This window comes from Eptesicus fuscus, chromosome 12 (assembly GCF_027574615.1).
Source record: "Eptesicus fuscus isolate TK198812 chromosome 12, DD_ASM_mEF_20220401, whole genome shotgun sequence".
Lineage (NCBI taxonomy): Eukaryota > Metazoa > Chordata > Mammalia > Chiroptera > Vespertilionidae > Eptesicus > Eptesicus fuscus.
The window spans coordinates 71,603,167-71,619,861 of NC_072484.1; the positions used below are offsets into that span (position 1 = coordinate 71,603,167).

The 16,695-nt window shown below is 50.2% G+C and overlaps 1 protein-coding gene and 1 long non-coding RNA gene across 2 annotated transcripts in view; one reads left to right on the top strand and one right to left on the bottom strand.

The window, feature by feature from the left end:
• Positions 1–8,028, bottom strand: part of PLCG1 (phospholipase C gamma 1) — a 37,966-nt gene extending 29,938 nt beyond the window's left edge. The window contains exons 1-2 of the mRNA XM_054723633.1: positions 7,905–8,028; positions 7,229–7,554 (exon numbers count right to left, since the gene is read on the bottom strand). Coding sequence (XP_054579608.1) covers positions 7,229–7,445 — 217 coding nt within the window. The 5' untranslated portion in view covers positions 7,446–7,554; positions 7,905–8,028. The remainder of the gene's footprint in view (positions 1–7,228; positions 7,555–7,904) is intronic.
• A 1,306-nt stretch (positions 8,029–9,334) lies between these two features.
• On the top strand, positions 9,335–15,922 carry LOC114229099 (uncharacterized). Its single transcript, XR_008557586.1, has 3 exons — positions 9,335–9,391; positions 11,297–11,408; positions 15,784–15,922. It is a non-coding gene; the product is annotated as an uncharacterized LOC114229099 (long non-coding RNA).
• The last annotated feature ends 773 nt before the right edge of the window (positions 15,923–16,695 follow it).

Sequence of the window (16,695 nt, forward strand, 5' to 3'; positions counted from 1 at the left end):
AAAATATATTAAAAAACCAAAAAACTCTGGTCCCATAGAACAGCCCATCTTATTGTTACTTTCTCCAGAGAGGGAGAATAAACTGAATATTGTAGTGGGAATCAGAAATGCTAGGCTCTGGACCAGCACTGCATGAACCTGCTATATGACCTTAACCTTGGCGCCCTGGTTTCCTCATCTAGAAGAGGGCTAATCATTCCTGCCCTCCCTCAATTCATGGAGCCATGGTGCAACTCAAACAACACAGTAGATGAGAAAATGGTCCATAACTCTAATGCACTATTCAAATACCCGATTTTTCTCATGTCCCAGGCATCTGTGTCCAGACTCAAAGAGGGAACACAGAAATCAGAGCAGCACTGTGGCCAAGCTTGGTGATGGAACTGGGGCGGTCACTAAAGTGAAAGCAAAGGAAACAAACTCTTATTAAGTGACCAAAAGTGCCAATGCATAAAACCTTACTCTCATATAATCTCATTCAACTATGGGTAATACACTCTGTTAGAAAATTACTTTTACAACTGAAGATCCACTTCAGGCCGTTTAATGTAGCTTGCCCAAGGTAACAGGAAGAGCTGAGACTCAAACCCAAATCTAACTGATTCTGGCCACAAATCTCTGGTCACTGCAGCCCAATTAGCAACTGCTGCTGGAGGTCACTCCTCATCCTTGTCATCTGTTACCTTGCTACTCTCAAAGATCCCCCAGGGAAGCATGGGTGCCACGCTTTTCTGAACAAAGCACTCTTCAAGGGGAACCGGAACATTCCCCTCCTATGCCACACCCATTTCTCCTAGGACTCTCCTCCAAGTCCCCACAGACTTCTCCAGTTCTAAGAGAGGGAGTGGAGAGGGGGAAAAGTCTCTTATCCTCTACTAACAGGTCTTGCGACATTATCTCTCTCTGGCCTCCTTGAAGCCATGTCCCAGCGGAAAGGGCAGAGTGGGAAGAGATGCCATGAGTTAATGGAGATGGGCAGGGACAGTGACAGTAGATGCACAGGCAGGCTCTACCACAATGAGGCGGTGGCATTAGAGCACTTCCTGGAAAACAGGGGTCTCACACTATGGGCTCTGGGATGGGCACTTGGAAATAGGCCAATCTGATATCTTCAGATGATACCAAAGCAGATGCTTCCAGCCAACTGCCCAACCACCCTACAAAAGTCGGCAGTGGGAAACAAACAACAACAAATCACACCCTGGACAGTGACCCCGACAAGAGGACTGCTGAGAGCTTGGAGAGAGAAGATGGGTGGGCCTCCTCGTCTCTGAATCAAAGGGCTTGGTGGCCAGGCACCAGCCCCCTCTACAGGGCCGTGGGATTTGCTCCTGTCTGCTATCGGGTCCTCCTGGGGAATTTCTCCCTCATCTTCCTCCTTGTAAGAGTTCCAACACTTACACGTATGCTGGGCCACACTCGATGCAAGCACTTTACACATGTTCTCATCAAATCCTCACAAAAACCTTATGAAATAAATGCAGTTTGCTACTATCCCACTTTAATAGATCAGGAGCCCAGAGAGACAAAGTCATATGCTCAAGGTCACAGAGCAAGTTGCAGACAGGATTTTTAACGTAGGCCGTCTGAGTTCAGAGCCCAAATGCCAAACTACAGTTGACCCTTGAACGACAGGGCCCCTACACCACCTCGCCCCATGCTGTTGAAAATCTGTGTATAACTTTTGACTCCCCAAGCCATCCCTCACTATCCATGGGTGCTGAACATTCCAGGACCCCCCTCCCCCATAGATGCCCAAATCCAAGGATGCTCAGGTCCCTTATATGAAATGGCATAGAACAATACATACAGCTGGCCCTGAAAATACTATTTTCAATCTGTGGTTGGTTGAACCCAAAGGACCTAGGGATACAGAGGAATGATTGCATATATTTTTTAAAAATCCAAGTATAAAGTGGACCAGAGCAGTTCAAACCCATATTGTTCAAGGATCATCTGTGCTATGCTCCCTGTCTCATTCCTCCAGACCCAGACCCATTTCTCCACCACCACTGCATCTCTCCCCTGCCTCAGCAAGGAGGTCTTGCTTTGCTCATCAGCTGTCTCCTGTGAACTGCAGTAGCTCACTGGTCTCCCTCCTCAACCTCTCCCAGGCAAGCATGCAAGACAGTCCTGCTGTCCACAGGACAGACTGCAGCCCATGAGCACAGCACACCGAAGTCCTCCCTGAGCTGCCCCCACCAGCCCCGGCCTCATCTCTACCACACCTAACACATTCCCAACCCTGACACATGACCTCTGGTGCCTCAACCAGGGCACGGGCAAGTTCCCTAATCACTCAAGGCCTAGTGCACAGGTCACCTCCCCTGGCTCTCTCTCCCCTCAACCCCCAGCTTGCTAAGCAGATCTCTCGGTACAGACCTTTATCATAGTATGTGTCACTCAGGATTATAATTACATGTTCCCAAGTCTGTCTTCTTCAAGGGTCTGGGATTTCCTCAATAACATAGACCATGTCTCACTCATCTTTGAATGACATAGACCTCAATAACATAGACCATGTCTCACTCAGTGGAAAAATAGATGTTCAAATAATACTTATTACACAAATAAATGCCCCTCATTCCAACGGGCTACCCAAAACAAGGCCTGTAGCCAGTATCTCTAACTGATGACACACACGAGAAGCTGGAGGTGTTGGGTGTGTGCTCAGCTCCTCCAGCCAGCTGTGCAGCAGGCCCCTTTCCTAGGTTCACAGGAAAGAGAGCCCCAGATGGACAGGAGGCTTGGCAGGGCTGGTCTGAAACCCACACATCAGCGCAAGCCTGGAATGCTGAGGAAACACTAAGAGGTCTCACTTCCCCTGGAAAAACTACAGTCAGACAGGAAACACACAGGCAGGGATGGCTAGCTCTGGAGATTCAGACATGTGTTCTTGCCCCTCTCCCATTGGGAGCAGACAGCCAGCACAAAGAAAACCCCTGATGACACCAGGCCTGAGCAGGCGCCTTGGGCCTAGCCTTTAGTGCAGGCCTCGTAGTCTGTCTCCTTGCCAGTCTGATAGTCACAGGGGTCAAGCTCCAGACAGCTGTCCCAACATCATCTCCTCTCTGAGCCTGACTGCCTTGTCCAGACGGTTTGCTTTCTTCTGCCACCCCCAACCTTTGTCATCAAAGATACCACTAGGAATTGTCATTGTCTATTTCAGTTTCCTTGAGGGCAAGAACCTGTTTCCATTCGCTACAAGGGGGCCTAGCATCTAGAAGATTAGCTCCAGAAAAATCAAAGACAAAAGCCTAGGGCTCCAAAATCCCCACAGATGTGCTTGACTGGCATGCAGAGCTCTCCATGGAGCCTCTACCTGGGCCACTTACCCAAAACCACCCTTCATTGAACCATCTCATCCAGAAGACACCAGAAGAAAAGCATGCAGCCAGAGCCTAGAGAGCTGAGGCAGTCTGTCATCTAAGGTCTGAGCACAAAGGTCTCTCCTTAGAGGAGAAACACAGATCACAATGACATGGGCCTGAGGCACATTTGCAGCATAAACCTAAGGCTTAGAGTCCTCCTGGGATTGGCTAGCCAGCCACTGCCTGGAGAGCTGGGTCCACTGAGGCTGTCCCACACCAGCACTATCACCCACAGCAAAATCCACTCCCTGTATTTCTATTTCCTTATCTGTAAAATGGAATGGTACTCCAAACTATCCCCTAGGGCCCTTGTGAGGATTAGCCAAAAAAAACATGATGAAAAGTGTCTGTAGCACTCAGCAGGAAGTCTGTAACTGCTTTGTATTCACTTATGTCAGTATCTGGAAAAAAAAAAAGTATAAACATCACCCTGGTTCCTGTCATACCACCATGACAACTGGCACCAAAGCACTTCTCCACCCCTCTTTAGAGCCAAACTACCACCCTAAAAACCAGTCCTACTTCACAAGTGGTAAAGTGAGAGGGCAGTGCTAGGCCAGAAGGAGGTCTTCTACGTGAGTGCTGTGCCCTTTCCCTGAACCGCAGCATTGTTCCTTTAGGGCAGTGGTTCTCAACCTTTCTAATGCCGCGACCCTTTAATACAGTTCCTCGTGTTGTGGTGACCCCCAACCATAAAATTATTTTCGTTGCTACTTCATAACTGTAATTTTGCTACTGTTATGAATCATAATGTAAATGTGTGTGTTTTCCGATGGTCTTAGGCGACCCTGCTAGCGGTTCTCAACCTGTGAGCCTCAACCCACAGGTTGAGAGCCGCTGCTGTAGAGCCTAAGACCATCGGAAAACACAGATATTTACATTACCATTCATTAACAGTAGCAAAATTACAGTTATGAAGTAGCAACGAAAATAATTTTATGGTTGGGGGTCACCACAACACGAGGAACTGTATTAAAGGGTCGCGGCATTGAAAAGGTTGAGAACCACTGCTTTAGGGCCAAGGACACCGGAGGGTAACAAATGTCTCTCTCTCTCTCTCTGGCCCAGCTGCAGGCACTGCATAGTATCCTGGCAAGACCAGCAGGAAAAGGCCAGACACCTGAGGCACGGGCAAGAGGCCAGGTGGCAGGGGACCCAGCTGGCAGCCCAACCTTCCTCAGAGTCCACAGAGCGGGGCTGCAGGGATCAGAACCCATCAATGAGGTGTACCCATGAATGGGCAGAAGTGGGAGAAGTGGTCCAGCTTCAGTACGGGGCTCCATTTACAAGATCTGAACGCCACACAAGTGTCTACTAGTCTTTTTGCCCAGACTCATTCAGTCCGGGCCTCCAAAATCAAAGGGCCAGAGCCCCTTCTCTGTCCTTTACCTATGCTCCAGGCCTCTCAAATCCCAGATAATTAAATGAGACCTGGCTGACCCACCCCAGGTCCTCAGCATTCCTGCCTCCATTGCTCAAAGACCTGAGACACCATGGACTAGACTCTTCCCTTTACACACCACTTCCTTCTGCTCAGGCCCCAACTTACAAACAAGAAAGTCAGGCATCAGATGTGCAAATCTCCATATACTTATTCTACACACTGTTCTATACAGTAGGAGGGTGGGTGAGTTAAGTGGGTTGGAGCAAAAAAACAACAACAGAAAAACCAAACAGAAAAACATTTCTTCCCCTTTTCCAGGTTGTGATCTAAAAAAAAATTTTTTTTAAATCCTCACCCAAGGATATGTTTTGTTTTTTAAAACTTAGTTTAGAGAGAGAAAAAAAGGGAGAGAGAAACATCAGTGTGAGAGAGAAACATCAATTTGTTGCTTCCCATATGCGCCCGACTGGGGATGTGCCCTGACCAGGAATTGAACCCACCACCTTTTGGTGCACAGAATGACGCTCCAACCCAGCCAGAGGTTGGGTAGTGATCTAAGTGAAATGTTAACTCGGTCCGGTCCCCATCCTCCTCCCTTCCTGCACCCTCACCCTCTCCTATGGCCACACTCCACCTCTACAACATTCACAGTTCAGGGTCTAGGAGGACAGTCATAATCTATTGTTATTATTAATAACAGTTCACATTTATTAAACATTCATGTGTCAGACACTGCACTAAATGTTTCACATCAATTTTCTCATTTAATCTTCATATCAAGCATACAGTATATATTGGATATATTATTACTCCCATTTTAAAGATGATGAAAACTAAGGCTCAGAGAAGATAAGTAATCACGGGGGGGGGGGGGGGGGGGTGGATTCACACACAACTAAAACGTGGGCTTCAAAGCCAGCCTTGCCTTCAATTAGTGCTGCCTTTATTGCCTGCTGGTCACATGAATGGTTTGAAATGCAGCCTGTTACTCAGGAGATCTCTATCTGGGAACCTCCAGCCAGTGCCACAAATTCACAGGGAGCACCACAGAAGCAAGGAAGGGGCTGTGCCTAGAGTCTGACCCCTAGGTGATGCTCCCAGAACTATCTCAACCCTCAGCAATGTCTGTCCTTTCTCCACTTTGAAATCCTGTCTCTCAAATCACGAACATTTTCACCCAATGGCTGACAGGACCAATGGGGGCATGTGGGAAGGCAGCTGCCATTTCTAAGTTCTGCAGCTGTATCAGATCTGGAGTTTGTAGTTGAGGATGGCTGCCTCACCACAAGATTTCCTTCCTCCCCATCTACAAGCATATACACCATGCCCAAAGAGGTCTGTAGGACCTTCCCCTGGGGGTGTCACTTCCTGACCACCCTCCTCCACATGGACCTCGTTCTGAGCCTGGCTCCCTCCAACACTAGTCTGGGGGTGAGGGGGAGGACCTTGCAGGAAGCAACCCACAGCAGAGGGTTGCAGACACATCATCTCTCACACTTGGAGGCGGGGAACGGAGAACAGAGCTGGGTGCCCATCCGGCCACAGCACAGGCATGCACTAAGTGGAATAACACTCTGATAGATCTGGGATTTTTCAAAATCTCCCAACTCCCTCCTCCCACTGAGACCTGTGCAAAAGCAGCCCTGCACAGGCCTGGGAGGTCAAAGCAGCAGGCAATCAAGAGTAGTTAGTTGTCCCTGGCTCCCTGCAGCCACAGGAGAGGACACGAAGACCCCAAACTGGCTGCCCGTTCTTGAAAAGAGTACCTGACGCCAGGGCTGGCCATTCTGGAGCCAAGCTTTCAGCAGGCGCTTCCAAGGGCAAGGGGAGCCTGGCTCTTTACCACCCACACAGACCTCCAAAATTCAGCCTCAGAACAAAAGCAGCAGCAGGAAAAAGCAGCCACTGCCTTCTCGCAGGCTCTGCCAAACCAAACAGGACCACCAAGAGGGAGATGAGTAGACTAGGTTCTGCTCCAAAACAGCCTGACCTCAACATCTACCTAAGTTCTACTTAGAGAACCCCAAGGTTCCTTTGCAAATAAGAGTCCAGCCTGGGGGCCCAAGAGTTTCACCAAGACTGCTCTTTTAGGAGAAAGGGTTTTGGGAGGCGACCTCTTGTCAGGCCCCGAGTTCAGGGGCTGGGTGGAGGCTCTGCCTCGGCTCCCCTCACCCCCAAGACGACCACCATCCCGTGGAGGGGGTGGGGGGTGCGGGGAACACGATGCCTGCTCCGCTGGCCTCCAACCCACTAGGACTCTTAGACCTCTGGGCAAAGCGCCAGAACTCTCCCCCTGGCTGGGGGAAGGGGTGTCTGTCAGGCGACTGAGGACCCGGATGCCCCCACCGGGTGACCCCCGGGGCCGGGGCGGGGGCGGGGCCCGGAGGGGGTGGGGAGGCCCGGAAAGTTTGCCGGAGTCGCGCCCGGGCCCGGGTCCCCGCGTGCCGCAGGCCCCGGGCAGGGGCACACTTACTGGCCCCCTCGATCTTGTCGGCGCCACGGCTCCACGTGATCTGCCGAGTCTCCAACTTGACCTGGAAGGTCTTCCGCTCGGGCCGCTGCGACTTCTTGGAGTAGAACAAAGTCATGACGGTGCCCACCTCGAGGCTGCGGCAGAGGTGCAGCACCTCGGCGTCGGAGGGCGCGCCGGGCCCGCAGCCGTTGGCGCAGGGGGACGCGGCGCCCGCCATGGCTTCGGCGCTGGGGAGGCAGAGGCGGCGGCGCGGGCTCGGCCGGCGAGACGAGGCGGCGGCGGGGGCTGAGGCTGAGGCGGCCGGCGAGTGGGCCCGGCGGCAGCTCCTGCGGGCGGAGACGGGGCGGGGCCTGAGGGGAGGGCGGGCGGCTCTGCAGGCCCCGCCCCGGCCCGCGCGCCGGGAACAAAGACGCCCGCGAGCCCGTGGGGAGGACCCCCGCCCGCCGCCCGCCGCGCCTGCGCCCCGCGACCCCCGACAGGCCCGGGCGGGGACAGGGGCGCCAAGGCGGCGGGGCGCGCGCGCCGCTCGCGGTCAAGCCCGCGTTCTCCGTCCCGCATCTTCCTCACGCGGCCACGGCCGATCTCGTCACGCGCGGCAGCCGCGCGCCGGCCCGGCACTCGGCCGCAGTCGCCCCGTCCCTGTCCCGCACAGGCCCAGCCGCAGCCGTTTCCTCACCCCCGCTCCTCGAGCGCCGCCCGCGAAGCCACTGGAGAGAGAGGTGAGGGCGCTGAGCGGCCCCCGCGCCCGCAAGTCAAACCTAGTAGCTGGGCGGGCTGCCCGGCGCAGTGAGCCAGGCTGGCCGCCTCTCCCGGCGGCTGCGGGTCCTCTGCGCGCCCTCTCCGGGGAGGGTGGGTGGGGCGGGGCCGCCTGCGGATTGGCCGCCGGGCTCTGATGGACAGCAGGGCTGTCCCGCCCCGCCTTTCTGGCCGCGCGGGGCTGGCCCACAGGCCGCAGACCCACGCTGGTCCCGCCCCTGCGGCCAGTGTGGCCTTCGAGGGTCCGGCCATGGGGAGAAGCATCCCAGGCCTGAACATCCCCTACGGGGCCTTTGGACCCGCGGCCCCGGTGGCCTGCGTCTCTGGCCTTGGCGTGAGCCCTGCCCGCCACACCGCGCTCTCCGTGTCCACGCCGTAGCACATGGTACAGGCCCCACTTTAAGGCGCCCCTCCTGCAAATGCTCTCCTGCGCCTTGGTTTTCCCGGCCTGACTTCCTTGTTTTCCTCCTCTCTCTCTCTGGCCGCTGCCTTTCAACCTCAGAAGCCTCCCGTGGGCTGGGTCCTGAGCCAGTTCCCAAGATGACCTGACCTTTCTCGAGGCTTCACAGACTGCCCCCGCCGCCCTCACCCGGGTCCCCGAAGCGCCAAATCTGTGTCTCCCCTGCATCCCACACTGCCTGCTCCACGTCCCCACTTAACAGGCATCTCACTCCCTCCTCAAACTGCTCCTCTTGCAGTCTTCATTTTCTTAGAACATGGCGCGAAACTCTACGGTGCTTAGGCCAAAACCCTTGGGGATGTTCTTGATTCCTCTCTCTGCCTCAACCCCACAGCAATTCATCAAGTCCAGTTCATTCTGCTCTCAGATATCTCCACTCCACCCACAAGCCCACGGCCCATCTTTTCTCACCCAAACCTGACCCTCTTTGGTCTTCTAAAGGAAATTAAATGATTTCCTAGCTCCAGCCTCAAACCCTCCATGACTTCTCATTGCTCATAAAATCCACACTCCCTACCTGGCCCAGCAAGTCCTGTATGGCCCGATCCCTTGCTCTCCCACTTCATCTCTCATCACCTCCCTTTCACTCCCCATCTCTAGCCACAAGGCCTTTTTGTGTTACAGGTGGACCTCGTTTTAGTGCATTTGACTTTATTGCGCTTCATGGGTGTTGTGATTTTTTACAAACTGAAGGCAAGACCCTCCATGACTCGCTTTATCACGATACCTGCTTTATTAAGGTGGTCTGGACCGGAACCTGCAATATCTCTGAGCTATACCTGTATTTGAATAATTCACACTCTTCCTGAAGCCATTCTCTAGATTTGCCCCTGCAATCCAGCTGCCCCTGTCACAGAGAACTGCCCAAACCAAAGACACCTGAGATCACAGTGGAGCCGGTTAACCAGATATTGAGCCAGAGCGGGATAATTTACCGCATTTCAGAGGTGAGGGGCCCAGCAGAGCATGCAGCAGATGCCAGAGAAAGATCCAGAAAGATCCTGGAATTTGTGTGTAGCAGTGACTGCTCAGGCAGCCCACCCAGCTGGGTGTTGATGGTGTCGAGCTGCCTGACTTTGTCTTGTAGTAATTGTGTGTGTGTGTGTGTGTGTGTGTGTTTTGATTCCCTCGAATGCAGCCCCTCAGGAAGCTGAGTATTCAGCCTGAGGTCCAGTGCCTGGTGCTAGGAGGCTTCAACCACCTGAGGGGAAGGCAAGCTGCTGAGATGGACTGCCACCTAGTGACAAGCCTTTAAAGTGGGAGGGAGGGAACTGAAGTTGACCTAATGCCGGACCCAGTGCAACAGTGCTTACACATGTGTCACACCTGATCCTCGTAATTACCTTCTAATCAGGGATTATTGTCCCCAGTGTAATAATGAGGAAACTGAGATTCAGTGTTCTGTAACTTGCCCTAAGGCCACAACTAACTGGTGATTTGAACCCAAGTCTGTCTGACTGCATGCATTTGCTGCCTCAAAGAGAGCCACTGGCTTAAGTAGGTCAGTAGTCAGTGGGCATGGAGGCTAGCTGCCTAGTCAGTGTAGGTGAGGGGAGGCCTTGGGCATGGCTGGCCCAGGGCACATGGAACTCAGAAAACGTGAGTGCTCATAAAGTGTGGCTTGTGCTAGCTTGGGCTTAAGATGGTGCTGCCCCTGTCTGCAGCCCCTGAGCTTCCCTGTGCGGCCGTTTGCGGCATGAGTTGGGAGAACAAGGGAAACCCAGCACCAACCCTCCAGGAATTCATAGGCATTAAACAGATAAACACTTGTTATGTAAGGTAAATTGGGATGAGAGCTACAGAGGAAAAGAACAGAGGCCTATGAGATAAACATCAGAGAGCCCTACTTCAGATGTAGTAGGTAAGGAGTACATCTCTCAGACTGAACAAAGGCCCAAAGAATGTGAGTGGATGGCCAGGTGAATTTTTAGGGGTAAGAAAGTACTTTCTAGAGGTAACAGCATGTACAAAGGCCCTGAGGTTAGAAAGAGCTTAGTGGGTTGAGGAATAGAAAGGCTAGCGTTTACTAAGTATGCGGGAGCATTTGAAGAAAGACAGGTGCAGGCTGAATGGGAACCCTCCCTGCCTATCTGACTTTGTCCATTTTTCTAGGAGGACCCCTCCTAAGTGCTGCAGCTCTACTTGAGCTTCTTATGCCAACTTGGGCAGCCTGTGGGCCGTGATGTACTTTTAAAATCAACTTTTCTATTTTCTGAAGCTTCCATAACGCAGCTCATGCTTCCTTGCTTTTGCTTGTGTTTTTGTCTCTGGGGCCGGGCCCCCGGGGGCTTCAGAAATGCCTGCCAACAGAAGCTCATATTTTCAGTCTGCTGCCAGGCCCTCCTTCAGGAAACAGGGCCCCACTTCCTCCTGGGACTTCTGAGCCAGCATCCCAGGCCTCAGGTGCCTCCCTCCACCAATGGATGTTCAGGAAAATCAGGGCGCACAAAGGGTGTGGCTGATATAGGCTTTCCCCAGCTCAGCATAGGCTCGTATATGGGTACGTGGGTGTCATTGGCAATGCGTGCAGCTGCGCTGGCTGGGAGGGAGCAGCCTAGCACCCACTCAAGGCACATGCCTGTGACATCACCCAGACTAGTCCTGCATGGGCCTGTTTCTGCCAACACTCATGCTTCAATATGCCCGGCCCCCACCAATACCTGTGCCTGAGGTCTGGGGAGGTGTCTCAGCACACATGACCCTCTGGCGTTGTGGGCCTGACCTCCCAGGTATTCATTTACTGAACATTTAGAACAGTACTTAGCATATAGTAAGCCTAATATAACTGCTTTACTCACATTGTCTCATTTATCCTCATTGAGGTAAGTACTCTCATTATCCCCATTCTACAGATGAAAAACCAAGGCACCGAGAGACATGTCCACGAACACACAGCTAGGAGGTGGCAGAGATGGGATTCAAACCCAGGCAGCCTGGCTCGAGTCAATTCTGTGTTACTCCCATGTAGGTATGAACATTCTATTGTGTATCCTCACCCCTTTGCATAATACCCACACCTGATGTTTTCTATTTTTAGCTCTTTGGTGAAGTGCTGTCACAGGTTGGGTTTCTTTGGGAAGCAGATTCTACAGAGGTTAGTGTGCAGAATGTTTATTAGGGAGTGCCCTTGGTTGGGATCAGCACTGTGGAAAGGAGCTCCAGTGGTGCAGTTGGTTAGCGCGTGGTACTTCCACAGCACTGTGGAAGGAAGACGCACAGGGAGCAGCTGTGATGCAGGCCAGTCCCCAGGGAGCCCTGGTCAAATGGCTCTCTGCTGCTGAGGTGACCTTAGGGAGCTGACAGCTCTCTCAGCAGTTGGGGCAACAAGAGCTTCCTTGTTGGGGAATCTGGGTGGCACACATCACTGTGCCCACCACAAATGTATTCTTTCCAGCCCTTTAAAAAAAGTTTAGGGTACTTAAAACAAAGGATAAAAATATTGTAATACAGAAATAGGATTTGTAGTTATGAAAGAACTATAGTATGGTTAATATGGGCTAACACAGCTGCTGTGACTGACAATCAGATGTAGCTGAGCTTCCTCGTAGCCAAAGCAAAAATTCTTTCTATTCTGATAACTGGTAACTTAGGGGGAAAACTTTTTCCTAGAGATAAACTATAAAAGAAGTTTCTCATATGGACACTTATCTGTTTGAAATAGTGGAGAATGCTCTCAACAAATTTACAGCAAGTGCTGCCAGTTTGTTTGTTTCTGGTAATAACCTTGAATAAATATAGAAGGTATAACAGTATAGCTTAGTGGAGCCCCTTCCACCATTGATTTATAGATTGGCAGTGTCTAATTTGATCCATACATAAAACTTTATCCCTTTAAACTATTCTTTAAATTTTACTCAGTTTCTTATGTTAGATGTCTAACCAGCCCTTCTCAAGGGTTTGTGAGCCAGCCTGCACCTCGGTGTACAGCCAGTACTTACTAAGTACTCACCTCAGTGCACCTTGAGTTCCTCCCCACCTTTGGTTTAGGCTCCTTGACCTCTGGCCCCAATATCTATCTATGCCTCCTACTTAGTCGTGGGACCTCACACTTCTTAGGTCAGTGATGGACAACCTTTTGAGCTTGGTGTGTCAAACTTCGCCAAAAGACTGAGCATAACTCGGGTAGTGTCACTTTGAGGAAAAAACATTATTTCGCAAATATTTCATCCTCTGCATGCGGCCGCCTCAGCGGCCACGTGTCATCAGAAATAGCTACGCATGTCAGTGCTGACACGCGTGTCATAGGTTCGCCATCACTGTCTTAGGTGATGTCCTCCTGCTTTCCTCACCTGGAATGTACTCTCAGCCCCTTAAGAACCTCATGTTTTCTATCATTCAAGGCAAAACGAGGCCTGGCCCAGCCACTTCCATGGACTCTGCTCTCTCTGCAGACCCTTCGTTGCCTCTGCTGATGGGTCTCTATACTGGGACCCAGAGAGGCAGGAGAGCTGGGCTCCAGATATACCTTCTTCAGGGAGGTGGCAGGGATATGTAATTGCTTCACTAAAGGAAGAGAAGGGGAGAGCCCTTGCTAGCCACTGGCTCAGGCCAGAGCAGACCTATTTTTCTGCTTTTCTCCTAACAAATACTCCTGGTGCCTCCTCTATAGCAGTAACACAGCAGAGATGGGTCAGACCAAGTTCCCACTCCAGTAGGGGTCACAGAAATGCCAAACAGGACAATTCATTGTGATAAAGACCGCTGGGACCTTGAGAAGGGACACAGGCCTTACCTGACCTAGCCCTTTGATGGCTGTGGGGTTGGAGCAAAATGAGAGACAGAGTATATGCTTGAATATATGGCAGGTCCAAATATAAGGTGATCACTCGTTTTCCCAAAAATGTCACTTCAGGTGTTCTGTGATTCAAATGACCACATATAAGTTTATTTAGTTACACATACATATCTTAAATCACGTATTATCTGAAACAATATATTAATTTGTGAATGTTACTTTCTTGACTCTTATTTTTGCAGTAATAATATTCAAACTCTTTACATGAATCTTTCATTCCTTTGTAGAAATCACTAGAGCCACTTTTTGAGTCATCTAATATAATTTCTGAAAGCACATCACTTTGCTGCCTTCTAAGTTGAGAGAGAGCACTTTTGAAAAATCAACTTTACTGAGAAATAATTTGCCTATAATAAAATGCATCCATTTTATTTTTTTAAATATATTTTATTGAGTTTTTACAGAGAGGAAGGGAGAGGGAAAGTTAGAAACATCGATGAGAGAGCAACATCAATCACCTGCCTCCTGCACACCCCCTACTGGGGATGTGCCCACAACCAAGGTACATGCCCTTGACCTGAATAGAACCTGGGACCCTTGAGTCCACAGGCCAACGCTCTATCCACTGAGCCAAACCGGTTAGGGCAAATGCATCCATTTTAAGTGTAAAATTTGGTGAGCTTTGGCAAATGTATACCATCCAATCAAGATGTAGAACATTTCCCCTGCCCCCCATTTGGCCATCACTAATCTACTTTCAGTAAATACAGATTAGTTTTGTCCATTCTAGAATTTCATATACCTGAAATCATTAGCCTATGCACCATTGTGTCTAAGTCCAGCATTAAGTTTTTGAGATTTGTCCACATTGCTGTAGAGAGAATACTTTTTGAATCATTATGTGATGCTATCACTGGGAATTTTAAATAAGCCTGACTGCCTTTTTGTATAACATTAAAACAGGTTTCTTTTCCATTCTCCCATAGCTATATATTAGTATTCAGTGGGTCAGACTACCCACAGACCCCTTCTATAATGTTTTGACACAAATCTTAACTCTATAAGGTTATCCATAAATATTTCAGTGTTTTTTCTAAGAGTTTTTTTAAAAACTATATATAGAACTATAGTACCATTATCAAACCTAAAAAAAACCCAACACCATATTGCTCTTTAAAATGACCGTTGAGAGGTTTACATGTAATACTTAGGATTGTGAGAAATAATTACTAAGTGTGTGGTCAATTTCTTTGCCTCCTTGTTTACTGATTTCGTCATGGGACTACTTATAATCATCCAAAAGTAGCTTGGCTGAGGTCATCTTAGGGTAATGTGTTTTCTCCAAAAAAGTGCTTTTTGTTTCACAACAAGTTTAGAGAGCATCCCATTATATGAGGGCTTTTGTAAGGACCAAAATATAGAAAAAAAGTTTTAAGTTTTCTGTGGGGAAATACCTATATTCAGAGTATAAGGTAGTGGGAGGCAATTTCAGAGTCATTAATTTATTGGACGTGTGAGAAAGAAATGAAGGGTGATGGCTCTCCAGGGTTCCGGTTGAGGGACAGAGTGGATGGGTTTCACCATCCGGCTTGTAGTAGGTACTGAGCTCAGTTCTAGAGATCTGATATTGAGTACCCCATGACCCCCGCAGAGATGTAGTTGGCAATGTGTCTGGAGCTCAGGAAAGGGGTCTAGGCTGGAGCCTTCACGTTCAGGTGTGAATGAAACTGGGCCGTGTGAGGAGTAACTGAGAAACAACAGCCTGATAGGAGCAAAACCAGAAGGTGGCATTGTGGAAGCCAGAGAGAAGTGCTTTAAAGAAGTGCTTCACGTATTGTATAATTTCACATTATGTGCGATGTCCAGTAAAGATAATTTACAGAGAAAGACTAGTGAAGGTTGGAGGTAAGGGGGAGGGGGAGAGAGTTCTTACTGGGCGGATGATATTCAAAACTGATTTACAGTGATGTCTGCACCACTCAGTAGTTACCAAAAATTATGGTACATTTGAAATAGGTGTATTTATGATACGTAAAATATACTTCAATAGAGCAGTTTAAAAAATAGTAGTCAACTGCCCATTTACTGGTTTGGTCCCTCCTTCATTGGTGAATGTGGTCAGCTGGAGAAGGGAATTGGGGGCAAGATGGAGAAGCTAGTTGCAGTGGGTGGGGAATGACAGGGTTGTGTCCATGACTCATTCCAGGTGCTTGTTTGTGAAATGGAGAGGGTGGGAGTGGTGGCTGGAAAGGGCTGGGAGTTGTGGTTTCTTTTTTCATGTTTTAAATATGTAAGAGGCCTCAGGTAGACTTGGCAGGGAGAATGGACAGGACCTGCTGACCAGATGTGAGGGGTGTGGGGAGAGTAGGTAAGGAAGCACCAAGCTGTCTGGTGCGGGTAGCACATAAAGGCAGCCTCCCTTTGCCCTCAGCTGGACTCGAACATCCCAGAAAGGCCTGACAGGAGGGAGTTGTTAAAAAAAATATAGCTGGGAGGAGGGAACCAACCAGTGGGTGAACAGGCTAGGGAGGCGATCTCCTGACTCCACGCTCAAGCATCCTTCAGGGCCCTTCACATCTGGCCTTCCTTCCCCTACCTGTTCAGCCTCTTCCCTCATGCCCAGTAGCCAGGCCAGCTTCCCATTCTCCGGCTTCCTTTCTGAGGCCTGTTGCCACCATTCAGGATGCTCTTCACAGTTGTTCGTAACCAGCACCTAGTTGCCCTGCACCTGCCTTCAGAAGACTGGAAAAGGTAGGCACAAGTTCCTGCTCACTAATAAAATCTTCTCCCTGATTTCTGGTTGTGGACCAAAGTTTGTACCCTAGTTGAGGCAGGTCCTGCTCAAATCCCAAACTTGAGGTCCACTTTCTCATCACCCACCCACCAGTCATAAAGCTTATCAGTTGGACACTGAAAGATCCTCTGTTGCTATTTCTTACATTCAGTGATGTAGCTACACCACCAAATTAAAAAATACCTGGCTGCAATACCTTGCTCCAAAGCCATGGTGGCTAACCTCCTTTATTCCCTGGGGTGAATGCTACCCCCCCCCCCCCCTTACTGGCCAATGAAATGCAGGCTGCCAAACAAGGAGCCTGCTCCTCACCACCACCCCCCCCCCCCCCCGATTATCTGCAGTGGGCCCAGCCTCTGGGAGTTCAGAGACTATTAAGGAGATGGCTCTGCTCCAGAACATACTTGCACGTGCTAGCAGGCGGGCCTACAGCTAAGTGACCAATTCTGACCACTCTGGCCTTTCTGCTCCATTGGATCCAGAGATCTCATCCTTCACGCTGAATTTCAGACTTCGCTGTAACCTAGGATGAGGAAAGGAACAATTTTTGTAGGGTCCCTGGTCAGCCTGGGTCCCAGAGCACTGGGAAATGGTCACAGATCACTCAGTCTTTCAATCAAACTATCAATGCAGGGAGAAGTCTGCATTCCACCAGAGAGAGGGCTTCTGGGACCCAGTGTCCTAACTGGCTTAGTACCCTCAATTCCTGCCCTCCAGTTAAG